Source organism: Triticum urartu, chromosome 2 (genome assembly GCF_003073215.2).
Source record: "Triticum urartu cultivar G1812 chromosome 2, Tu2.1, whole genome shotgun sequence".
NCBI lineage: Eukaryota > Viridiplantae > Streptophyta > Magnoliopsida > Poales > Poaceae > Triticum > Triticum urartu.
This window is the reverse complement of record NC_053023.1, coordinates 715,030,777-715,057,109: the sequence shown is the minus strand read 5'-3', so window position 1 is coordinate 715,057,109 and position 26,333 is coordinate 715,030,777. Positions and strand designations below refer to the sequence as shown.

Here is a 26,333-nt window from a genome sequence, read left to right as displayed (position 1 = left end):
TTCGGTCGGGAACATTTGGAAAAGAGCGGTCTTGACTTCTTCACATGTGTATGAAGCACACAACAGATTGTTCATCTCAGGCGTAACCTTGCTGGGTACGCTGTTAAGCACCGCATTCATATTGCTTACCCCCTCCGACGTATAGAGGTTTTTATAAAATTCATGCACCATATAGGCTCGGCTGGCAAGCCTCCCTAGTATCCAGTGCGGGGTCGATTCCCGCCACTGCAATTTTGTTTGTAGCCTGCGAATTGGGACAGCCCGTTTGCACTTGCCTTTAGCGAAAGCTTGAGCCAAGGCCCAAGCGGGCTAGCCAAGCGAGAATATATATCGGGAGAATCGCACACACTCACGCCCGAGGATCGGTAGTCGGGACAGACGAAGAAAACTAGTCCCACGGCGGACGAAAACATGCCTGGGTCCCACCGCAAAAAAAAAAAGAAACAATCCTCCTTTTAAAATTAGATATAGAAGAAGATTAACAAAATACAGTGTTCGATACTATATTTAAAATCAAAGATTAATGTAATAGTACTTCAAAACAAGACAAAACTTTTCATTCCAATGGAAAAAAGAAAAAAAATCATACCCTAAAAATATAGCATGAATCTTAAATCACCAGTGAATCATGGATCCATGCAAGGGATATACTCCCTCTGTTCCCAAATATAAGTAGATTCCACTAAAAACTACATATGAAGCAAAATGAATGAATCTATACTTTAAAGTGTGACGGTATACATTCATGTGTAGTCCGCATTGAAATCTTAAAAAAGATTTAGGCCTCCTTAGTTAGATTTAGGACCGGAGGGAGTAGAATGTCGTCATTCCTGAGGGGTGCTACTTTGTTTTGGTTTGCTGCGGGTCTTGGCCGGGTCCAGCGACTCTGTTTGATAAACAGAGGTGCCTCGCTACAAGCCTACAAGCAGCACACGATCAAGCTCATTGCCCCAACTAGTACACGCACGCACACACCACGAGCGCCAAAGGCAACTGCATAGCTACCACTCTCGCTCAGCGCGCAACGTACGGGCGGCCATGTCCACCACCGAGGCGCTCCTCGCCGCCTCTGGCAGCGGCGGCGGCGGCAGCAACCGCGTGAGCATCGACGACGCGCTGGCGCTGCACGCGGGGGAGTTCGGGCGGTGGCAGCTGCGGCACTTCGTGCTGGTGACGGCGGCGTGGATGCTGGAGGCGATGCACACCATGGTGATGATCTTCGCGGACCGCGAGCCGGCCATGTGGTGCCCTGCGGGGGACGGGCGGTGCGGCGACCGGTGCGCCGGCGCCGCGGCCGGGTGGGAGTGGGAGCAGGGGAGCGGCTCGTCGACGGTGGCCGAGTGGGGCCTCGTCTGCGGCGAGCGCTACAAGGTCGGCCTCGTCCAGGCCGTCTACTTCGCCGGCTGCATGATGGGTACGTCCAATCATTCCGGCATAGCTTAGACTGTCTCTAGTGGTGGCGCATTCCGGCATAAAAAAAGGAACCGATGCGATTTGCTAATTCTCTTTTCGCTGGTCCCTGTCCTACACAAGACTTTTCCGCTTCAGACAAAGAACTACTACTCATCTAAACGATCATATATTTCTTTAAGGATGGAGTAAATTTTTTCAGTCCATTCTAGAGCATGTACAATTGTATCTTATGCTATACTTCCTTCATTTTAAAACATAAGGTGTATTTTTTTAGTTAGAGATTTTTTTAAAGTTTGATCAAGTTTATACATTTATATCTACATATATAATATTAAACAAATAAATATGGAGTGATGGTACTATTTGGTGTTGTAGCTATTGAAATTTTGCTCTACAAATGGGTCAAACGTAGAGAAGTTTTCCTTTTAACAGAAATTAATGCACCTTATACTTTGAAGGTTGTTGCGTTTCCAAGTTCGGAGACGGGTACCTATGAAAATGAAAAGCATGATTATCACAAAAAAAAAGTGAAGGACATGAGCTCTTATATTTTTCGACAAAGGGTGAATTTATTGACTCAAAGTGAAGTATTAAGAGAATACAAACACAGTGAGCACATCCGGCCTCTGCATAGTTAGGATACACACAACCAACACCAACACACGGACATAAGAATATGCCAACAAATAACAAAGTCATATAAGACCAAAGCTACATGTAGGGCGAGGAAATAAAACTAAAGCGATCAAATCCATAATCGGCGAACTACATCAATGACCATATCCGCACCAACCATCTTATTACACCAAACGAACGACAAGATTCTTCAACAGCAACACCTTCAAAAAGGGAGCGACACTCGTTAGCCGCCATCACCGGATACAACCACTCAAGGCCAGAATCTAAATTTTCACCCTGAAGAACCAGTCCGAGCATATCTGAGCAATGCCTTCAATAACGTAACGACATAAAAACGTCATTATTGCTAGGTATAACCAACTCGGGTCACCTAGAATTTCACCTCAAAGCTCGAGACCGGGTGCGGAGTAGCACCACCATCAAGTCACTCAAGTGTTGTCCCCACCACTTTTCCACGAGCCCAGCAGCTACATGCAATGTGTGACTGCTGCCGCTACACCATCATCCCTCTACGCCAAGCCGATATTCATAGTTTGCATCTCATCATAATGTCAACCACCGGATTTTAAGGGAAAACCCTCATGAAAACCTTTTGGTGGCCACCGTGATCCACATCGAGGCCGCTGCCAGGCAAGATGGCCCAACCGTAAGAGGAGCCCAACAGGTAGCAGCGCATCAGATCTGGGCGTAACACCCACACCAGCGACGGCCGCTGCATCAAGCGCGGAGTTGTACGAGCTGGAAGGATGAAGGCCACGGACGGCTGTCATAGGATCCTGTCGGGATGACCCTATTGCCGGCCTGCCAGCCACCAGCAGCCATGGAAGCACCGCTGAAAGCCGTCTTCGTCGCCGTCGATGAGAACTCAGCGTGTACGTGCTAGGCTCAACCAAGCACATAGGCACCTTGACTAGCGACGCATGAACGTCTGGCCGACTGAAAATCTGGCTTTCACTAGTGACCATGGGATGGATTTAATCTCTTTGGGTCCTCGTGACCTAGGGAAGAATAGCCATAAGAAAGGACCGGTCGTCGCCGTCAGCCGCACTAGCTTTGCCGGCGGCGTCCTCCGGGGACGGCCAGAGGGGAAGGCAGGAGGAGAGGTAGGTTAGGCGGGTGATGGCGCCGCCACGCGTGTCGCCCAGGACGAGCGACACGGGGGCCAGACCTTTTAGAAAAGACTAAAATACATACGACACGATGAAGTATCTTCAGGTTTGTGGGATGAATAATTTCAAAATAAAAATACTCCCTCCCTCCATAAATTAATACAAGAGCATTTAGAACACTAAAGTAGTGATCTAAACGCTCTTATATCAGTTTACAGTGAAAATACTATCTAACAGTGGTATAATTGTTTTGTTTTTTTTTCCTAAGATATGATCTCTTAGCTACAAGAAGGCAATCTTTTTTCTCTTTTCTCTCACTCTTCCAATTTACTTTCTCCGTCTCATAATATAAGAACGTTTTTGACACTATATTAGTGTTGAAAACGTTTCTATATTATGGAATAGAGGAAGTAACACTTATTTTAGGTGACAGTGTTCAGATAGCATCATTGTGTATGTCTTAAGCCTTCTTCCAACAGCTTTTGACTCACATTAGAGATGACGTTAGCCAGAGAGCGGTGTCATACTCTGAAATATCAAAAATTGCCATCAAGTGGCTTATAGGATTTTTAGTAATACAACACTCTCAATTACTCCCTCCGTTTTATAATATAAAAACGTTTTTTACATTAGTGTAATGTCAAAATGCTCTTATATTATGGGCGGAGGGAGTATCTTTCAGCCGTTATTTGGTTTAATTAACGAGAGAAACGTGTCTTCGTCAATCATGTCTTGATCGTAATTGGCAGGTCGCATCACTGGATCGCCTGGACGGATGCATTAATAATTCAACAGGGTAGTTGTAGTTGTATTTTACTGTAGCCCTTGTTTCACTCTCACTGCACTCTTCTCTGTTACTCCCTCTGTAAACTAATATAAGAGCGTCTAGATCACTATTTTAATATTCTAAACGCTCTTATATTAGTTTACGGAGGAAGTACTAAACTGCAGCTAGAGAAGTATGTGTGCAGCAGAAACTATCTTACGGGTACAAATTACTAATTACTATGTTGGAATAGCTTTTTAATGTCATCCAGTACTGTTGTTGGGGCATCTTCAATGACAATCCGCAAATTTTCTTCCGCATTTGTCCGCGAATAGGGGTTTAGTCCGCATGCATCTCAACTATCATCTTTAAATAGCGGATTTCGATGAGTCCATGCGTCTGGGTGCGTCAATGCGCGACGCCAGAGTGGGTTCCTTGGCCGGCGAGCCTGCTTAATGACAGCATACGGACGGACAAAGCATTAAACAGACATGGTAGATATCTGTGTTGCCCGCCTAGTAACTCGTCTTCGGTATTGAACGCTTGCAAATGGCGAAGCAAGTGAGAGGTCGCGTTCGCTCTGGGCCGGCTTCAGAGTGGAGCGCCCGCTCTACAGCGGCATGAATGCGGGCAGGTGACGTCAGGCGGAAATGCATAGGCGAGGGAGGAGAGGATTTGGATGGGCCAGGATGATCAGAAGCGAGATTGAGTGCTGTCCGGACGCCCACAAAACACCCTCACATTTGTCTCCGGTTTGTGAAACAAAGTGCGTCCGGACTATCCTGCGGGTTGATACGAGACCGCCTTGGATTGCACAACATGTTCAAACCGTGCATCCGGACGATTGCGGGCGGGCGTTGAAAATGACCTTGCTTGCTAGTTGGGGTTACAACCACGGTTGTTATCTACTCATAATCTGCTCAGTGGCGTATAATAAGCACATGATTGAAAGTTTCCGAAGAGGGACTAGGATCCGGTGTATCTTATCTCTCCTACCTTAAAACAGACATAAAGTTCTATTCTCGACTGCTCATCCTTCGTCCAACATTCTTTACCTATGTCTCATTTTTTGCTCCTCATCTTTTTTTGATTGTTTTTCTTTTGCATCTATGTTTTTCACACAATCAAATTAAATTTAAAATTACAGGTAAATCACTGGCCTACAAAAATATATATACCTCCCTTGCAATGCACGGGTAATTATAAGTGATCATATCTGCAGGGTTTCCACCATGCGGCTCTGACTTTTCTTCACTTGGATTTGGCATAACTAGGGAATCTCTTCACTAAGTGATACTCCCTCCGTTTGGAATTACTTGTCTCGAAAATGGATGTATCTAGAACTAAAATACATCTAGATACATCCATTTCTGTGACAAGTAATTCCGAACGGAGGGAGTACATTATAATACAACCCAAAACACGGTTTATTAGCTTATCTATTTGTTTTTACAATGTTGCTTCGTGTGACTGATCATACCGTTGGTTTGTTGGTTGCAGGCTCCGGTGTCTTTGGACACATGTCGGATTCTTTTTTAGGTCGGAAAGGGTCCCTTCAGTTAGTATGCTTCCTTAGTGGAGGTTTCGGCCTTCTCACCTCGCTCTCCCCCAACTATTGGGTCTATGTAGCCTTCCGCCTACTCACGGGCTTTAGTGCAGGAAGCATTTGCTTTTGCTCCTTCGTCCTCGCCACAGAACCTATTGGGCCATCCTATCGAGGCGTCGTTGGCACATCCACTTGCTATTTCTTCTCCGGTGGTATTGCAGCCCTTGCCGGCATCGCAGCATTGTTCCAATCCTCTTGGCGCATCCTTTACATTGTCTCCTCGCTGCCCTCCCTCGCATTCATCCTCGTCGTCGTGCCATTTGTCTCTGAGTCCCCGCGTTGGTACCTCGTGCGGTGCCGGACGGATGATGCTATGCGTGTCCTACGAGAGATAGCGTCCACCAATGGCAAGAGCATCCCAGATTGCGTGGGGCTGAGGCTCGACGATGAGGACGACATCATCAAGAAGGTTGTGGAGACTTCATCAGTCTTAGATGTGTTTCGGTCACAGACAATGCGGGCTAGGCTCATGCTCTTAGTTATCATCACCTTTCTTTGCTCGGTGGTGTACTTTGGGTTGACCCTCAACGTGGTCAACCTAAAGATCAACCTTTACATCAGTGTGGTTGTTAACTCTCTTGCCGAGATGCCTGCATACCTGGTCACGGCGGTACTCCTTCAACACTTCGGCCGGAAGCCACTCACCATTGGCTCGATGCTTCTCAGCGGCGTCTTCTGCACAACTGCTAGTCTTATCCCCAACGTCGGTGCCATGAGGTAATTAAACCCTTCGTATTTTATGTAGAAAAAAGTATACTTTTCGTCCCTCAATTCTTCGCTAAATTTATTTTTCGTTCCTTAACTCTAAAACCAGACAGAGTGCACCTCGAACTCTCGAAACCGGTCATTTTTCGTCCCTGCGACTGAGTCAACCTGGTTTTGACCACACGTGAACAGTATACATGACGAACAGTAAATTCAAAAAAATAGCAAAAAAATCAGAAAATTTATGACATCAAAGATACTCAGTTAGCCACGTGTGTGCAAATTTTTGACATGTTTGAAAGTTCGAGGAGCTCGCAGCAAAAAAAGAAAAATTAAATCTACTATGAAGTGAACAGTACATTCAAAAAAAAAGAAAACAAGTCAAAAAAATTGAAATTTTTTGCCATCGAAGATGCTTGGGTGGTCAAGGTGCGTGCAAATTTTCGTGGTAAAATAAGATCCGAGGGTTTGGAAACCACCCGAAGCGGCACGCACACGTACGCTATTTTGTTTTTATTGGCATGACCTTCTCGGTTGTCATTTGACCACGAAAATATGTACGCACCTTGCACACCCGAGCATCTTTGATACCAAAAAATTTCAGATTTTTTTGCTATTTTTTTGATTTTACTGTTCACTTCATAGTAGATTAATTTTTTATTTTTGCTGCGAGCTCCTCGAACTTCCAAACATGATGAAAATTTGCACGCACATGGCACACCTGAGTATCTTCGATGTCATAACATTTCAGATATTTTTTTATGCTTTTTGCTCTATTTTTCGAATTTACTGTTCATCTGGTGTACTGTTCACACGTGGTCAAAACCGGGTTGACTCAGTCGCAGGGATGAAAAATAACCGGTTTCGAGAGTTCGGGGTGCACTCTGTCCGGTTTTAGAGTTGAGGGACGAAAAGTAAACTCAGCGAAGAGTTGAGGGACGAAAAGTATACTTTTCTCTTTTATGTATTTGAGTCACAAGCTGAGTTACAAGGGTTTGCTTTAACCACATGCAATTGCATGCCATTGTAGGGTGGCGAGGATGGCATGTGGGGTGGTCGGGATCTTTGGAATGGCGGGAACATACAACCTATTGCTCGTATATGCGTCAGAGTTGTTCCCTACGGTGGTGCGTACCGTCGCACTGGGGTGCAAGGCACAGGGGTCACAAATGGGGGCCATACTAGCGCCCATAGTGGTGTTACTCGGCGAGCGGGTGCCATTCGTGGTGTTTGGCGTGTTGGCCATCATCGGTGGGCTACTGGTGCTCTGCCTCCCGGAGACTATGAATAAGCCTTTGTATGACACCATGGCTGGTATGGAGAAAGGGGAGAGATCATCAAAAAGGGGAGATGAAGTTGCAACTAGTAATTCCCTAATCTAATCACTTACGCTAAAGCATTGGCGCACTCAAAATATCATTGTTGCCCATAAAACAATGTTGCACAAAAGAGCGAATCGCACAAATTGGATTGTCTACTTGCTTTAGCTTGGGATATGTCTATACATTGTTTCATTTGTTGATAAATCATATATTTTGTAAGTCTAAATTATTTTAGAATCGGTGACCCACACATGTCCATGCATTGATTTTTTCAGTGTTGCAAATATAAGATGAATTGTGGTATATTGTGTTGCAACTAACTGTCGATCCTGCAGCCCAAAACCCATGGGGGTTGCGAAATAATTGTCGCACGAGGTCAGATGATGACATATTTGGCCCATGGTAATGGTGATGTCACACTAACTAGGACGATTTATATTCATATATGTTTATGTATGTGTTTTTTAAAGTGTCTGTGCATTCGACACACAAGGAATCAGACCCCTGGTTTGATGCTTTGGTGTCTCATCGATGCGAACTATTCTTTTAGTTGGAAGCGATGTTCTAGTCAATAGTGAGGCATCAATGGTGATTTCATCAATCTTGAAGCTCCACAGTTTCGACTCGGCTTCAGTACACGATGCGTGAGCATGTGCGTCTACGTTGTAATTGGTATTCCTAAAAGAATTACTTATTTGTTTGTTATCACTTGGAATTTTTGCTTCATAGAGCATTATATATTATACAACTTCATGGGTTTTTCTTTCAAATAGTACACATACTATTTTGAATTTCATTGTCAAGTCTAGGAGGGTTCACGGGGGCATGTCCTCATGGGAGGATGGGAGCTAGTGTTTTTTGGTTTGGCTTTACGGTAATGGTATTGTTTTTCTAAGAACAAAATCTTCCATGAAGGATTTTTTAAGACTACGAAATATTTGGATGGGTTATTTTGGCAAGATTTACAAAAGAGGAAAAGTTGTATGTCTCATTTGCAAATATATATATATATATATATATGCTCTTATTTAAAGGATCATTATATTAGTGGGATACTTTGCAGCTCACCACTCAAAAAACAATGCAATCATGTAGGTTATGCTCGAAGGTGGCAAAGGACATCGAAAGCTTAGTGAGGGTTATGGGTCAGGGAGAGAGGATCCTAAAATTGAAATTGCCCCCCCCCCCCCCCCCCTCCCCTCATTTTTTTCTATTTACCAAATTATAACACATAACTGGTTTGACCTATTGCCTATTGCAATAATAAAATTAAGCTTCAAAAGAAAAGGTTAACTCTAGTATAAAAACATGTGTTATGGCCTTGACCATCGGATTTCTATAATGTATTCCTACGAGTGGTGCGCCCCTATTGAAGGCCTTGTCTTGGTGTCCCGACTGCTACATGGCTTATTACATGTTTGTCAGTAATTGTTTGATTGTAAGTGTTTCATCTCGCTTTAGACAATGGCTAATAGTATAGCCAACTAATTGATATATGGAGTTGTCATATCATGTAGACACATCATTCATGGTTACTCACATACTCTCTCCATTCCAATGAATAAGGCGTGCACACATCTCAAATTCAACTTTGACCATAAATTGGCACTACAACAAAATTGAGATACTGTGACGAAAATCCGCGTGACGTTGGTGGACAACGTCACGAAAATAACTAATATGTGACATTTTCATAGGTGGCATCACTGATTACCGCAAAATCAGTGATGATAGATGTCACCAAATCGCCTTGCCCATAGAGCGCACCTGATTGCCGATTTGTATGACGTTTTGGTAATTTCCATGACCAACCTACTAGAGTCACCAAATATTACAAATGTCTGACGATCGACTTTTTGTTCTGTAATGTCAAGTAGTAGCACCCCCCATAGCTACATTATGGTTTATTGAGCGGCAGGACCCAGACGTCAGTGTTGGTAGTGGGGAGCGATGCAATTATTCTGTTTCATCTAATATAAATATGTATAGTGCCCAGGTAAAAACTTATTGTGCTCTATCTTTTTTTTACGTTGTGTTCTATCTAATATAAATAGGTAGTTGCTGGGCAAAAATGTTCAACCTGACGTTCGTGAGCTGATGTTGTTTTGTTCAGTCTAAAAAAATAAAAAAATAGAAATAGGAGATTGAACGGAAAATGAGAAAACTTAGAAATAGGTTTCGTTCTATCTGAAAAATAAGTTTTTTTGTCCACCCACTCTGAATCGGGCGCTTGTGAGCTGAGGTTTCGTTCTATCTAAAAATAAAAAAAACAAAGGACATAGGAGAGTCGATGGGAAAAGTATGGCACCGGAAGTTCGACCCCAAGGGAGTTGACAATGGGAGTTTTTTTTTTTGCAGGAATGGGAGTACAATTTATGTTGTGCTATAATATATGTATTATTCCCCCACAAAATAAATACTCCGTATGTATTAATGTTCGGGCGACTATATGCCTATATCAACAGTTGAGTTATTTCTTTATTGAAATGAAAAGTTTAGTAATTTCTAGTTATTTCTATCCGGACCTGTGTGACTCGCTCTGGAAAAAATTAAGGGACGCATTACCTTTTTTGGATTATGAAGAGATGTAGTACGGGAAATAGCGACCTGCGGCTCGTGTGCGCACAAGTCTTTTACACCTCAAAAAGAAAAATTGTGTGCCCACCAAGTAACCATCAGACAAGATGTTCCACATATAAACTATATATAGAAGATAATTATTTTTGGTAAGAAACTAATTGACCGAACAAAGGATTTATCTTTTTTGCCCACAAAAGATAGGATTTATTTTTTGCAATCTAGCAAAAGCATGGAGACGGGAGAAAAAATTCAAGAAAAGAGGGGCAGGTCGTGAAGTCTATGTGGGGCTAGAAATATCAATGACACGTTCTCCTAACACAAATATCTCCTCCCACGATTTCTAGAAAAAAAAGAACTCCCACGATCCCACATCTCTTCTCAAGATACAAAGCCAAATCGCTACCTAGTACTAGTAGATTAGACGCCGCCGCCACCGCGCTGAAATCTCGGCAGCGGCGTCATCCTCGGCTGCGAGCGACATAGTTGGCCACCTCTCCGCATCATCCCTCCTTCACTCCAGCGCCTCAAACTCGCCCCCTTCCTGCAAGTTGCGAAAGCCACCGACAGGGCGTTCATCCACCTTCGAGCTCACAACCAATCTGACCGCCCCGGATTCCATTGCCGCCCGGCCAACGACAGATCGACGCCACCAACGCCCGGCCTGATCTGGGTGCCACGAACACCGCCACCGCCACACCGTCTTCCTCGCCAGTCCAGATCCACTTTTCCCCTATCTCACTCATGGTACAGGTGCCAGTCGCAGCGGAGAACTATGAGGCATCGACGATCCAGCCGCGTCTTGTTTTTTTGTCTCTCCAGGTAACCCCTATTCCAGCCGCCGATCTAACATCATTCCTCTCTACACAGGATGAACAATGCGGCACTCCCTCCATCCGGATCCAACAGCGCATGGTAGCTGCGACTCCATCTTCGTCCTCAACCATGTTGTTCCAAATTTTTCGATTTTTACAATCCACACCGTACATGGTTCTGCATTGTTGCGTGTGTGCCAAAGTGCTAAATAAGCCACAAGTTTGTTCCCTGTGTGATTAGACCCCTCATCAGCCAATCGATCATTGTTTTGCAGGTGGAGTAGCGCTCATGCCAGAATCGAACATAATCTGAAACAGTTGTCATTCTCTGTAGATGCTAACAGGTACCAGTGAGATTGCTCACCTCCCCGGTCTGTCTTCCCACTATACGTAAACCAAAATTGCTCTTGCTCGCAAGTAATGGATCTGCATGGATTTATATATGTGCTGATAGTTGTAATGTGATTTATGTATGTGCTGATAGTTGTAATGGGTCTATAAGTCTGTTAGCTGCACATGCACGATATAACAAGTCACTACTAGCCTTATAATCACATCATGCCTCTTCTTTTGAGTTGTTTACGAGTTTGCTGCAAATTCTAATCCTATGCTAGCTTTTGACAGGATGATATGCAAGTCACCTTTGAAGAAGTCGCGATGGACAAAGAAGGGTTACAACAACTTCAGTTGCCTTCAAGAAATTAGGAGAAGAGACACCAAAAAATGTTCCTTCCTTTGATGAAGACGGAAGCTATACATGTGTTTGGGGACCAAGAAAATACTTATTTGTTAATGTAGTCCTTAGTGCCCATTGATGCTACTTGTTTCATCACGTTTCTATGTAAATCGTGTTATTTTTGCTTATGTAGTATGTGAACTATGATTGCCATGTTTTGTTTTTAATAAAAACTATGATCATGACGTGTGCTATGAAATCATATGAAGAAAAAGTAGTATGTGTGGACAATCGAAAGATGGATTGAATGAGTAGAAAAAAATATTAAAATAATTGGTGGAAAATGGATATGGCCCAATAAAAATTGAGTACTGTATCAAACTATATTGGGCTGCAAATCAGCCATGGCCTAGAAAATGGATATAAAATGTAAACCAAACAAATTATCGGGCTTGGCCCATATAGAAATATGGTGTGTACTGGGCCATGAAGAATCGAGTGACGTCAAACGTCACTGAAGGTCCCTTATTGAGTGACGTTCTGTGCGTGCGCCGTCACTAGGAGTAATCTGTGACAGGGATTCCGTGACGATGCTTGTGACGCATGGAAAATGTCATGCAGGGGTATTTTGTGACGTTAATGGATGTTCCATGACATTTTTAGCTCGTCATAGCAGGCCCGATCTCTTGTAGTGTGGACCAACCAAATGTGGGTTATATGTAATACAAAATATACAGTTGAATTCGTATTGAAAAGAAGTTTTCGATGGTACAATTTTTAAGTCACAAAAATCCATGTTATTGATGTAATTAATTGTAAAAGTTGGATTTTAAAAAGTGTGTTTGTATGTCTTATTCCTTATTCATTGGAATGGAGGGAGTAGTACGGTTGGCTCTTATATTAGTACTTTTTACAACCTTCTCTCTATCTCTTTCCTTATATGTATTACATTTGCATAGGATCACGTGTAAAGGTTGGATCTTACATGAGAGCCACTCCCCTCATTTTTCATCTCTATCTCCTCCACATAAGTAAAAGTGTTATGTAAGAGGGTTATAGGCTCCTTACTATACTTGTTCTATTGATGGTTAGATTCACGATGGTAGCTAACATATGGCATACTCTTGCCTCGATGTCTTTGACAACATTTTAATAAAATATTGGTTGTGTACATCTTGCAGATACAAAAGGTCGGGAGGCTAATCCTTCCATAATATACTTCTATATAAAACACGTGCTCTGGTAAATTTAAATATTTAAGGGTATGGCACATGTGTTAGGTGGCTCTAAGGGGCCATTTGGTTTGTCCCAATGCTTGCTTTGCTAATCATGGCCTCGCTAAATATTTGATGAAATATTTGGCCACCCATGCCTTGCCAAAAAAGATGGCTAAGAATTGAGTTGAGGCTGTTGTAGAGGCACAGGCGAACCAATTATTTGGTATCCATACAAATGAACATCCAAGGCTATTCAACATCCAATTTTCTAACATCTCATTAGAGGGCAATGATCCAAACAGCCCGAAGAATCCACAAGAATTTGCTAGGCTCCATAATAGAAGCAATTTTACAAGGTCTTGGGCATCATAATCTAAATCCCTATCTCATTTAAAAATTGGACCCAATCAAAGTTCTAAGTCCATTCTTGTATCTACATGATGGTGCCATTATATCTATATAAAAAAGTAAGGGCTTCTTTGATTAAGGAATTTCTTCCTTACACTACTACAGAGTGGAATAGCACTAACTGGCCAAATCTTATCATCACTGACGCGGTTTTGGCCCATCTGTGGCTGGGGTTAATGATGACTTCCCCAAGGTAGGTGGGCCACTTGGCCGATCAGTGATGACCTCTAAACACATATTGCTGACAAGTTAGTGATAACATCTCCAATAATTTACATGCAAATGCTCATCACTGACATGTGGTCACTGGCCAGCCAATAATGAGGGGCAGTGCTAGTCGGATATTTAGTAATGCTAGAAATATCTACATATCAAGACGCTTTGGATCATAGGATTGGTGCTACCAAACTACTATAAAATCCCCATACATGACCTACATCATTTCATAGGAATCTAAACATGAGCTTCAACTTCCTTTTTCTTTGGGAAGTCTAATTCACTTACAATGCATCTCCTCAATCATGTGTTTATTTTTTTATGCATCGTCCAAAGGGACTTCTTGCAAACAAACATGTGTGGCCAATTGGCTGGCATGGACCCGCATGGGCTTCATGCATCTCTTGCGGTGAGGGTGTCGTTGGTGGTTGTTTGCGGTGAATCGCAGACGTTAGCTCGTGGTGGAGTGACGACAGCGATGCTTGCACACAAGATTGGTGATGGTCTTCCTCTCAACTGTGTGTGTGGTTGTGTGTTGGTCCATAACATTGGATATGTGGGCGAGTCGCAGCAGTTTTCGACTATTTTTTCTACAAATTGCTAATTCTCTTGTGCTTTCTGTGTGCTTTAAGCTCCTACAATTCAAACAGGTCAGATCATAGTACAAATAGAGATCTAGGCCTATTTAGCCATTTTTATTCCTAACTAGGCGTTATGGGAGGGCCAGGGGGGTGGGGGGGGAAATGTACCTATATTACTATCTGGTATGGGCTCAAAACTACCTTCTGAACCATTGCCCACCACTACCACTCAAAAAACAAAAACATTTCCCAGCGTGATAGCGGCCCATGTTCATCGGTCACTGTCAAAGAGAAAGCGTGGTTTCCCTCCTGAAAAGAAATAGATAAGGGCTTCCGCCGTGGGAGCTATTTCTCGCCTTCAGCGAAATCTAGGAGATGTCTCGCTGAAGGGGTCTACAGTAATGGGCAGGCCCCAAACGCGCACAGTAAGTAGAGTAAAAGGAGGAGAAAAGGACGCGCGGCCAAGATTCAAACCGTGGCATCCTTGCTGCGGGAACACGCGACTAGCCACTCGGCTTGGCTCGGGTATGTGATGTACTAGTAGGGCGGCCTTACTTAAGTCGAAACAATTCGGTTTTTCCACTGTTTCTTCTCCGTTTTTTTCTTTTTTTCACTGGTTTTTCTCTATTTCTATTTTATTTCTTTTTTATTTCTGTTTTTGTTATTTTTCTTTATTTCTGTGTTCCTTATTTCGTTTTCTTCTCCGATTTTTTTCATTCTTTTCTTTTTTTCTTCTCCTTTTTGTTTCAATTGTTTGTCTTTCCTTTGTTTCTTTTTGTTTTTTCATTCTTATATACATGATCAATATTTTTTCAAATACTTGTTCAATATTTCTTAAATACTTGATCAACATTTTCCAAAAACTTGTTCAACATTTCTTAAAATACTTGTTCAACATTTTTCAAATACTTTTTCATTTTTTCAAACACTTGTTCAACATTTTTTATATACATAATCAATATTTTTTGAAATACTTGTTCAACAGTTTTCAAATACTTGTTCAACATCTTTAAAATACTTGTTCAACATTTCTTAAAATACTTGTTCAACATTTTTCAACTACTTTTTCATTTCTTCAAACACTTGTTCAATATTTTTTTATATACATTATCAATATTTTTTTGAAATACTTGTTCAACATTTTTCAAATACTTTTTCATTTCTTCAAACACTTGTTCAACATTTTAAAGTATAAAAATGTAAAGATAAAGCAAAAACAGAAAATACAAAATACAAAAAAAAAACTATGGCTTCCTGGCCGCATGGGCCGGCCCACCTTACTTACACCCTTCAGTGAGTTAGACTCGCTGAAGGCGAGTAATAGGGACGCCCGCGCTGTGGAGGATAAAAAGGCTTCACTAGCGATGCGATTCAGACCAATGGGCATCAGCCAAGCCGTTCTCCCTCTTGCTGCGGGGATGATCGCCACTCTATAAGGCATTGTACAATGCTACTCCATCCGTTCGAAATTACTTGTCACAGAAATGGACATATGTAGATTTATTTTAGTTCTAAATACAATAAGTTTCAAAATAAGTAATTCCGATCAAAGGGAGTAGATGCTTTGGGATGTACTTAGAAAAATAAATCATATTTTTTTAAGCATCGGTGTTTATTTTTACAGAAAAACGTCTAATTAAGTGTCTATAATGTCACCGATGCTTGAGAAAAATCGATTTTCTTTCTCTAAGCACGTTGCATTGTATAAGTGTCAAAAAGATACCAGATTGTATAATTGCATTTCGTGTGTGTCGACTCAGCCACCGCTCAAAAGAAAAATGTGTGTTGATTCAGCCGTAAACTCGAGCTGCCCCTTCCAATCCGCCGGTGGTTGTACCGAGAGGTAATATCACTAGCAGTCACAAAACTTGCGTCGGATGTGCATTTTAGTGCTAGAACTTGCAAAATATATCGTTGTGGTCGCATAACTTGCGTTTACGTGCACATACGGTCACAAATCCCGTCTGCCTTCATACGACGTGCTGGCGTGGCATACCTGGCCCGCTGGCAGCCTCTGATTCCGTCCGGCGCGGCGCGCGCGCGTCTTCTTTGCAGAAAACCCCTTAGCCCGTTCAGTCAATCGATTATTTTGATCAAATTTCTGCTGTTTTATAAATCATTTTTGACAAAAATCTCAGCAACTATTTTGACCAAATTGGACAGGATATCTGCTGTTTTATAAATCCGTTTTGGCAAAAAATCGCAGCAACTTTTTTGACCAAGTTGGACAACATTTCTGCTGTTTTATTAAGCTTTTGGCCAAGATTTGTAATATAGCAGACTTGCAACAAGGATCTAGCACGGACAAATTGACCTTAAGTGAACAGGAACAGACCATAATTGAAATGACATATTTGGCACTAACATAAGTAGTTTCTTAGTCGTACGAACCAAACCAAAAGTGACATAACTGTTATCACATCGTCTTCTAAATAAGTACTGAACTAGAGACCACAAGTTCATTCATGAACTCCATCACCAAACCAACAAGTTCATTCAAGAACTCCATCAGACTTTCACCTAAAGATGCATGTAATGTAAACTACAAAGACAAAAAGTCATGCAGATCATCAAGACAACCTTCATCATAGAGATAAGGATCCTGGCTAGCTCCTGGTGCATTTTGGCTAAAAATGACCTCCTCCTCACCCTGCATGACAAGTGGCGGTTCATGTATTGTGGATCCATCGGGTCCAAATAGCAAGTTGAAGAAACCTGGAGCAGCAGCTCTTGCTCCTCTTGGATTGCCACCTCCTCTTGCATTGGCCCCTCCTCTTGCATTGCCACCTCCTCTTGCAATGCCACCTCCTCTTGCATTGGCCCCTCCTCTTGCATTGCCACCTCCTCTTGCATTGGCCCCACTTGTTGGAGCATTGCTTCCAGTTGTTGCAACATTGCTTCCCATTGCAATATTGCCTTCCCTTGCCTGCTTTTTCCTTGGCCTTGCAACTTTCTCATTAGCAGTCTTTCTCACCCTGCCTCTTGACATGGCTGTTGTAACTCTAACCATAGGAATTGAGTCTCTGGCATTGGCAATGAAGCTAGACTCAGGTAGGGGGGCAAATTCCCTAGGTGCTGGATATGTAAACTTCTCCTGCTCACACAAGTACAATATAAAAAGGTGGGTATGTAAGCACTTAAATGGTAATTACATCTGCATAATTTTGTCACCGAATATATTACCATTTCTTGCATATTGTAAACCATTGAGTCAGGGGTTTGTGTTGGATCGAGCTGAGGGTAGACTCTGTGTGGCATGATGTTCTGCAACAGGTGAAGCCAATGTATCAATGTTTAAGTATAGTTTGAAGATTAGAGGGGAAAATATACAAGCAAAGGATGGTACAGCAATTATGCTTGGGTCGTCATATTCTTCTTCAATTGTTGTTTCCTCAGATGTTGTTTGATTAACATGATTGTGGTGGCCCTTCTTGTTATGGTCAGCAGCTCCACAAACAGAACAATGCATGGTCACACCATGTTTGCTCAATTTTTTCACCCCAGTCTTGTCTTTCTTCTCTTCTGGATCTTTTTTCCTGTTCTTCTTAGGCCTGCCCATTACTTTTGTGTACAGGGGTGGGTGAACAGCAATGCCATGCATTTTTTCCCATTGCTGTGGGTCCCTCATTGGCATCATATTAAATCCATAACACTTCTTATATTCCTCAACAGTGTAGCATGAATGGACCATGCTCTCTGGCTCAATTCTCTCATGCCTAAAACATGCAATTGCATGATGGCAAGGTATGCCAGATAGTACCCACCTTTTGCATTCACAAGAAAGCATTTTCAGGTCAACAATGTATGTGTTGTTCAAAGAGAAAACCTTGCAAACACCTTGCCCATACTCTTGCACCCTGCAGTTCTTTGCCCACTCCACATACTTGTCCAATTTCTTCTGTATCTTGGGACATAATCTGCCTGTCCATTTCTCTGCCTCTCTCTGCTTACCAACAATCCTGTTTGTTAGCTTCCACATTATCTGGTCCAACATTGACTTAATTGGCATTTCCCTCGCATCCAAAATGTAACTGCAAAATAGTACCAAATATGTAAGCACACAGTTGGCATTTGATTTTTTGTTGACAAGAAAATAACAAGAGAGGAAAAAGTAACAAGAGAGTAACCTATTGAACACTTCTGACATATTGTTTAGTAATATGTCACACTTGCAAAACGGGTCAAAGAATGCTTTGATCCATGTTCTTGGCTCCAATTTCTCAACCCAGGTGTAGGCACCCAAGCTGTGTTCTTTCATTAGATCCATGTTCCTGGTGTATGCAGCTTTATTAGTGGACCTTGCTATAGACCATAGATCATTCTTGAGCTGCTCTCCCTTGTGTACTTTATGGAAATTTTGATAAATGTGCCTAACACAGTTTCTATGTTCTGAATGAGGGAAAACCTTTTTCACTGCGTTTATTAATCCCTGCAAAACAGAACACATTAATCTCTGCAAAACAGCACACACTTATGTTGTTGCAATGAAGAAATTGAATAATCTAGTACTAACCTTCTGCTTGTCACTCATAATGGTGTATGGTGAGGTGTTCATTATGTTCAGGTCATCTTTTAAGGATGCTAAGAACCACTTCCAGCTATGGGTTGACTCCATTTCACATAACCCAAATGCTACTGGAAAGATACAATCATTGGGATTGATTCCAACGGCTGTTAGTAATGTTCCCTTGTATCTCGTTTTAATGTGACAACCATCCAGGAAAATGATTGGTCTACATCCCTTAAGGAATCCCGTCTTGCATGCATCATACGACCAGTACAATGTGGAAAAGTGGTCTTGTACCTTCTTTGTCTTCTCATCAAATACTTCCTTAGTGCACAAGAAGAACTGGCTTCCTGGATTGCTCCTTCTAAGCTCCTGACCATAGTCCCACAAAGTATTATATTGGTCATCATCTACTCCCCTTATTTGATTCACTGTTGCTCTCCTAGCTCTTCCCAACTTACTCCTGTGTGGAACCAAATTATATTCTGTCTCCACCTTATCTGAAAATTTCTTCAGAGGCATTTTTTCATTGTCTCTGAATTCTTCTCTGAACTTGTTAGTAAGAAAAGGAGCAGTCAGAACTCTCAGGTCCCATGCTTTTGTGCAAGTGTGATTGTCAACATACTTCTTGATCTGTATGCTACTTGACCTGTTATCTTTACCTGCCTTCAAGTACCAAGTGCAACCAGGCTTGCATACAGCCTCTAGTGATACTGAAGTATTTCGGAGCTTGTTCACTTTCACCCTATTCCTTACACTGTATGCAGTGAGAGCATGCCTCAATTCCTTCATATCTGCAAACACCAACCCAATCTTAAACACAGGTGCATTCAGATCAGTTGTTGGGTTGAAAGTACTGAATTTGTGCTTCAACTTCTCTTTCTCTTCTTTCGACATATTTAAGTGGCTGTCCTCCAAAGCATCTTCTGGAAGTTCTTCTTCAAAGTCTGGCAATATGTTCTTCTCTCTGTGATCATCAACATCTTTGTCTACATTTGCGTCAAACAAATCATCATCACCTTCTGCAACTTCATAGTCACTCTCATAGAACTCCTCGTCTGTTTCTGACCCTGCATCCTCATCATTTCCCTCTTCTTCACTATTGTTAACATCCTCAATATTCTCCTCCTCCATAGCATTCCTTGAGCTACATCCTTCTCCAAATGACATAGATCTCCTTGTTGTCCTTGACATTTTCTCTCTAGGACTCTGCTCTTTCTCTGGATAACTGACATTTTCTTTTCCATGCCTCTTTGGAGTAATAACCTTAGGTGGATCCTTCACTCCATTTGTCAGAACATCATCTTTGTTTAATGACTGCAGGGTATCACCATGGTCTACTATCAGCAGCAGGTTCTTGTGCTCTAATGTTGCACAAATCATAAGAACAATGTCGGCATCACAGGTTAAGAGCTTCAGGCCATCACTAACTGTCTTTCTTGGTTCACACCAGTAAACATCAATCTTTGAAGCTTGTCTATCATAGCCCAGCTGCAGAAGAAAGTCATCAATCCAGAGTAAGGACCAAGTGTCAGTCTGACAATTGTCAAACCAATCAACCTCATAGTCCATGTATGTTCTGTTTATGTCACTGCCACAAAAGAAACCACTATGGTGGATCTCAACACTGAACAGACCATCAAAATCTCCTGCAATGTAAAAGAGTTCATAACAAATCAGTACATCATGTTAAAATGTCAGATTCAGTTAACAAGTACATCAGTCCTTCCAACAAGTTCAGAGAAAAAATTCAGTTAACAAGTACATCAGTCCTCCCAACAAGTTCAGAGAAAAAATTCAGCAAATGCCAACTTCAGTTAACTGCAGCAATGTCAAACAGCGGTAGCAAGTTCGTTTCTCGGTCAGTGCACAAATAATGTTGGCTTTTGGCTTTTGATCGCTAGACCAAAAATCCCAGGAGCCGATACACGTATGATGTGCAAAGCTAGCTAGCAGGCAAGCAGCTTAATTGATTCCTGTACGTAGAGCTGGCGAGCTTGCAACTAGCGAAGCTAGCGATCGGCTGTCTCGGCGAAACCTCTCGGCAGAACAAAACTGATCGATGGATTGATAGCCAAAGGCTCTTGACGCGCCTTGCTCTTTTATTGCTTTTCTTCTGATCGGTACAAGTTACAGGGATTATACGTGCGTATATATAGCAGCTTGGACTAGCACTCAAACCTACTCGGTTTGGACTTCTAATCCTACAACTACTACAAGTGCTCATCTGTGTCCGGCTAGGACTCTAACACCACACGTCGTGGTTACTCCTACAAATAAGCTCATGCACTAGCCGTTTTATTCCTAACTGAATTTAACTAACGACTAAACTAGGCGCAGGATAACACTGCACACATTCAGACTTTTGAAAGATTCAACTAGCAGCAGTACACATTGTCAAATATCTAATAAATAATTTTCCCCAATTAAACACTAGAACAATTTACATGGAGGCATCTCGTTCCTCTGATCATCAATTTCTATGGATAAAGCGACCTCCTCAATAACCCCTAATTAAACCCTAGCACGATTCCGCAAGCAGGGCCCCAACAACCATCCGTACGTAATGCCTAAGTCCAGAACGGGCTACGCACGGCGCCAACGTACATCAATCAGACTTGGTCGCCCTACCCCATGAACCCTAACTATGTCGGAGACGGCGAACATAACAACGAACAGATGCAGAGTCAAAAACGACAGAGGACAGTGGGACTAACCATACGGCGGCGCTGGATCGCCTCGCACCCGACGATGCGGGTCATCCATGTCCTACGACGACGGCCGCCGTGCCGCCACCGTGTTGGAAAAATCGACGGAGACAGAGGAGCGACACAGAGGAGGGAGACGAAGCGGTGAGGATGAGTGGGAATGAATGGGTAGCATTTTTGGGGACCCTTTGGGCAAAAAGAGCAGGCCTGCCTGTTTCCCCTGTTGGAGGGGTTTTTCAGCTAATTACGAAACGGGCTAAGGGGTTTTGTGTAAAGAAGACGCGCGCGCGCCGCGCCGGACGGAATCAGAGGCTGCCAGCGGGCCAGGTATGCCACGCCAGCACGTCGTATGAAGGCAGACGGGATTTGTGACCGTATGTGCACGTAAACGCAAGTTATGCGACTACAACGATGTATTTTGCAAGTTTTAGCACTAAAATGCACATCCAACGCAAGTTTTGTGACTGCTAGTGATATTACCTCTTGTACCGATCACCGGGTACACGGCACGTAACGTCCGAGCTCCAGCCAAATCCAGCGTTGCATGGTACGTACTCGGTGTGAACCTCCGAGACTCTCAAACCGCAACGGAATCCATGCATATCAGGTGCTACCGTGGCTCACGTGCTACCGTGATACGGGCTTCTGGGCCATCGGATTTTCAAATTGGACGGCTCCTAGTAACTTCGTAACATTTACAGAAAAGACTTTTAGGAGTCCAAAAATTACACATATGTGTAGCAGATCCAAAAACTCTCATGCACCGTCCGATCTAGAAATTCGACGGCTCAGAAGCCCGTATCACGGTAGCACCTGAGCCGCGGTAGCACCAGATACTCTCACCGGGTACACGGCACGTAACGCATAGACGTTGGAGCAACTACGCACAGGCAATCATACCGTGGCAGACCGGCACGTCACTAGGAGTAGGAGGCCAATGCGGACGGCGTGAGCCCACAGCCATTGATGCAGACAGACGAGCCACGTTTCAGAAATGGGGTTCCTCCATCCATCGTCCTCCTCACAACCTCTCTCATGCCATTGGCGTGCGAGGACTGAGGGAGTTTATTGCGCTGCTGGCCGGAGCGATGCGATGGCGATGTGACGTGACATGGCCACGCCAGCGTAATAATTTTGCACGCGCGCCCGGCCGGGGGTCATTCATTCATGGCCTTGCTCACTCCACTGCACCGCACATCCGTCGGGCCATCATTTCAGTACACATCATCATGCATCATACACCATGGCATGTCCGAAACTGCCAATGCCCGAAAGAAACCCCAACCTGCCACGCGGGCCACTCGTCGTCTGTCACATGTTAAATGGTCTGCACTGCCCAGAGTAGCTCATAGTGACGGGGTAGAGTTGAGCGTATGGGCGAGTGTACGAGGGTTTGCGTCTGTGATATTTTGAAAAACAATGTCTGTACTGCACGAAGTAGCATCGCTATATGGTCTTAGGTGTGGTTAGGTCTCATTCAACCGAGAGTTAATCAAGTCTCAGTTAAATGATATATTGTAGTTATATGTAAGAAGAAGAAAGAACTGAAAATAATATTTTTGTACGAATCTTCATGTAAAATCAAAGAAAGATACTATCGACTGAGACGTTTCAATCGATCGAGACATAGCAAAAACTGATGTTCTTAATCAACCTTACACAGTGAACCAATCACATCACGTATACTTACTGGAGGATCGGCCCAAGTTACCGGGCCACCGGGGCATTTTACTGCAGGGGCACACACGACACGAGATCGATCCACACACTAGTAGGACTACGACGGGAATTATCTGCTCACGGAAAGAGAGAGAGAGAGAGGACGAAGCGCCCACAAACCAACGCTGCATCGCCCACAAGTCGCTGTCGATCGGCCGAGCGCGCGCACAGTGGAGACGAATCCGTGACGAGCGCAAACGGACGCGAGCCACTGCCGCCTGCTCCTGGCTAGGGCCCGGCGCGAGAGGTAGAAACGGAGAATTTTACCCATGATTCGAGAGATGGGCGTCGTGAGGCAAAATCTGGCAAAGGGTCACGTCGATTGGACGGCCATCCATGGGGACGTTCCTCATACGCGGCCATGCTCTGACAGCCACAGGCTCCCAGATGTCTCCTTTTTTTACTGGCCATCCAAGAGTACTTTCGACGGTAAGAGATCTGCGGACAGCGTCCAGCTGGACAATTACCGCACGGCACGGGACAGCTGTCGTGTGTACACTGCACCGTAGCACTGGACTGGAGACCGTTACAGTGTTGCCCCATTGTTCGTATTAGGGACTAGGGAGTATGTACGTGTAAGCGTAGGTACACTCATGTGTCGCACTTGTGGCTGGCCGCTAGTACTGCGAGCCTACAGCTACTGGACAAGCAGAAGCAGGGCAGGAGCGCTACGCTACTTGTTGCTGTTGATTCACAGGCAGGAGTACGTGCGTACGTACTCAGCCAACTCCACCACGCGGGCCTATTCTGTCCAGCCCCGCTCGTTTGAGGTAAAAAAAACAAATAAGACGGCCCAGCGCGCGACGGCCCGGACACATCTGGTTCGTTTTGTGTCCGGGTCGACCCATTTCGAACGCAAACTTACACCGGGTTTGTGTCGCGGCAGACACCAGACGGACGCGCGCCTCGTCCGCATCGAGGCCGCGTGGCAGGCGGCCACCTACCTCCCACCCGCCCACATGAATGCGCACGCGCGGGCGGTCCCGCCTGTCATCCGCCTAGGCGAGGGGTCGCGGTCCTTCTTAAATGAGAACCGTGGACCGGTCGTCGTCAACACTGTCCCGCGGCCTCCGCGAAACCCGACAGCCCCAGACCCCCAAACCCTAGCCTCGAGCTCGCCGGCCGGCCGCCCGCAGCCATGGGGCTATGGAACTACGGCCGCAAAGGCAAGCACGACCGCGAGCTGGCTCGTCGTCGGGACGCCGCCGCGGCTTGGTGAAGAAGGAGCAGCCCGCGTGTCCATCGCCACCACGTCGGGTCCCCCGCGCCGCCCGCGTTCTCCATCGCGCCCACGGCCGTCAGCGCGCGCGATCGACACTACATCGAGGCGGCCATCTGTCGTCGTTACTGGGAGACGAGGACGCCGCTGCCCTGGAGCGACGTCCACCTCCCCAATAACTGGCACCTATCGGCCGACTGTGTGTCGATCCCGCCCGTCCCGCAGAGCGGCCGTGCTCGCCGCCAGGAGATCCAGCGCCGCCGCCTCCTCCTCTCGGACGACCTCTACTACGACGAGAGGTACTCCCGCGACTCGCCAATGTGGGACACTTGGCTCCGCGATGAGCACGACGTGCGGCGGGCGTCGTTCTTCGCCGGCACGTCGACGGGGCCGCGACGGCCACGTGAGCCCCGAGCGGCTCCCCGGGCGTGCGGGCGCACGCGGGTGCGCGGCCTGACGCCCACGCCGTCGCCGTCGCCATATCCATCGCCACCCCCACCTCCTCGCATGACGGCGGAGGAGGAGGCCCGGCTCATGGTGCGTGTGCTGGAGGACTCCATGCACACGCACGACGAGCGCCAATGGGAGGGCCTCGAGGAGATGACGGCCCTCTCTGCGGCCGGCGACGTCGCCATCCCCGAGCCGGAGATGGTGCCGAAGGAGGAGGTGGTGGAGGAGCCGCCGGTGGCCACGTTCCACCCTGACCTGGTGGGCCAGGGGTGCAGCTGGTCGTGCTTCGCTGAGCAGATGGCGGCCGCCCCCGGGGGCGTGAACTGGTGCCCCACGCAGCCGCGGTCGCCGGAGCAGGAGGACTCGCCTCGGGAGGAGGTGGTGCAGGCCCCGCCTACTATCCAGTCCGCCGCCCCCGTGCACCACGGGTCGCCGACCCACCTGTGGACGCCGCCGGACAATGTCGACCTCGTCAGCGACGACGACAACACTGACGGCCAGTGAAGATGGCGACGGCCAAGCCATCGACGGGCGCGACAGGAGCGCGCGGGACGCGTTTTTTTATTTTGGTTTTAAGTTAATTATGAAACTGGGCTGTTTAAGTGGACTGAGAAACTGGGCCGTTTTATGGCCGTAACCCCTATATATGTTTTATGTTTTTTTAACTGCGTTTATTTACTTTTTTAGTCATTTCATTTAAGTTTTTAGAGCAACTCTAACGGGCCGACCCAAACGGACGGCGATTTCTTTCGCTTTTTGTCTGTTTGGGTCTGCCGCCCGCCCGGCGTCCGCTCTGTTTTTCATATGGGTCGGCAACGCGCCCAACATGCCGACCCATATGTGCAGGCGTGGCCGGCTAACCACCCAATTTTGCATTGCATTCAACATATTGTGAAATGAAAATTTAACAAGCAAAATAGTCCCCCAAATAAATAGTATAGTTTTACAGGCCAAATAAAAAAAATGTTTCACATAGTTTTGCAAACGAATAAAAGAAGATACATCTATTGGTTGCCAACATGAGTCCACATATGCTCAACCAAATCATTTTGCAGTTGCACGTGAGTCTCCCAATCACGCATATCTTCATTAAACTGAGTGAACTGCTCAAATGTTGCCGCTACTCTATGCTCAGGAACAACATTCTCACTCTGAAACTGAAAGCCTTGATCGTACAGACATTCCGGTCTCGTCTTCTACGATCATATTGTGTCGGGGGTTGGGTGCGACATATGCCAAAGGATGGCTTATCATGGTGGGGGCAAGACTGCTGCCGGAATATCCGGGGACGGGTATGCGAGTAGCACGCTCTAGTTTACCCAGGTTCGGGCTCTCCGGAGAGATAATACCCCTACTCCTGCATGCCTGAGTATATGTGGAGTATATCGCAACACAAAGCGCTCGTGGAGCTGTATTGGACTGAGAGTAATAGCAATGAGTTAGCTAGCTAGTGGCGTGGTGGCCGTGGCCTCTAGCCGAATGGGTGTATGCTCATACATGTGTGGATGGCTTGCTAGCTAGCTTGCTTGTGTGTGTGTCTGAGTCCATCCTCCTGGATGGATGGACAAGGCCTCCTTTTATAGTGTGAGCTAGCTTAGAGAGTAAGCCAAGTAGTGGCATGGGCAAGGCATGGTGGGTGTCATCCTTGTCCCCTAGGTCACTTCATAAATAGTGCCAGGG

At 45.0% G+C, this 26,333-nt stretch overlaps 2 protein-coding genes across 2 annotated transcripts; one reads left to right on the top strand and one right to left on the bottom strand.

Moving 5' to 3' along the window:
• The first annotated feature begins 815 nt into the window (after positions 1-815).
• LOC125540066 (organic cation/carnitine transporter 4-like) lies at positions 816-7,715 on the top strand. The gene is made up of 3 exons (XM_048703642.1): positions 816-1,414; positions 5,428-6,250; positions 7,269-7,715. Exons 1-3 carry the CDS (start codon positions 1,039-1,041, stop codon positions 7,618-7,620), a joined length of 1,551 nt encoding a protein of 516 aa, XP_048559599.1. The 5' UTR covers positions 816-1,038; the 3' UTR covers positions 7,621-7,715.
• Positions 7,716-17,760: 10,045 nt separating this feature from the next.
• LOC125538130 lies at positions 17,761-21,419 on the bottom strand. The gene is made up of 5 exons (XM_048701430.1): positions 21,275-21,419; positions 18,855-20,206; positions 18,178-18,479; positions 17,877-18,081; positions 17,761-17,766 (listed from the first exon to the last, which is right to left on the bottom strand). The coding sequence occupies exons 1-5, from the start codon at positions 21,321-21,323 to the stop codon at positions 17,761-17,763; spliced, it is 1,914 nt and encodes a 637-aa protein (XP_048557387.1). The 5' UTR covers positions 21,324-21,419.
• Between the last annotated feature and the right edge of the window lie 4,914 nt (positions 21,420-26,333).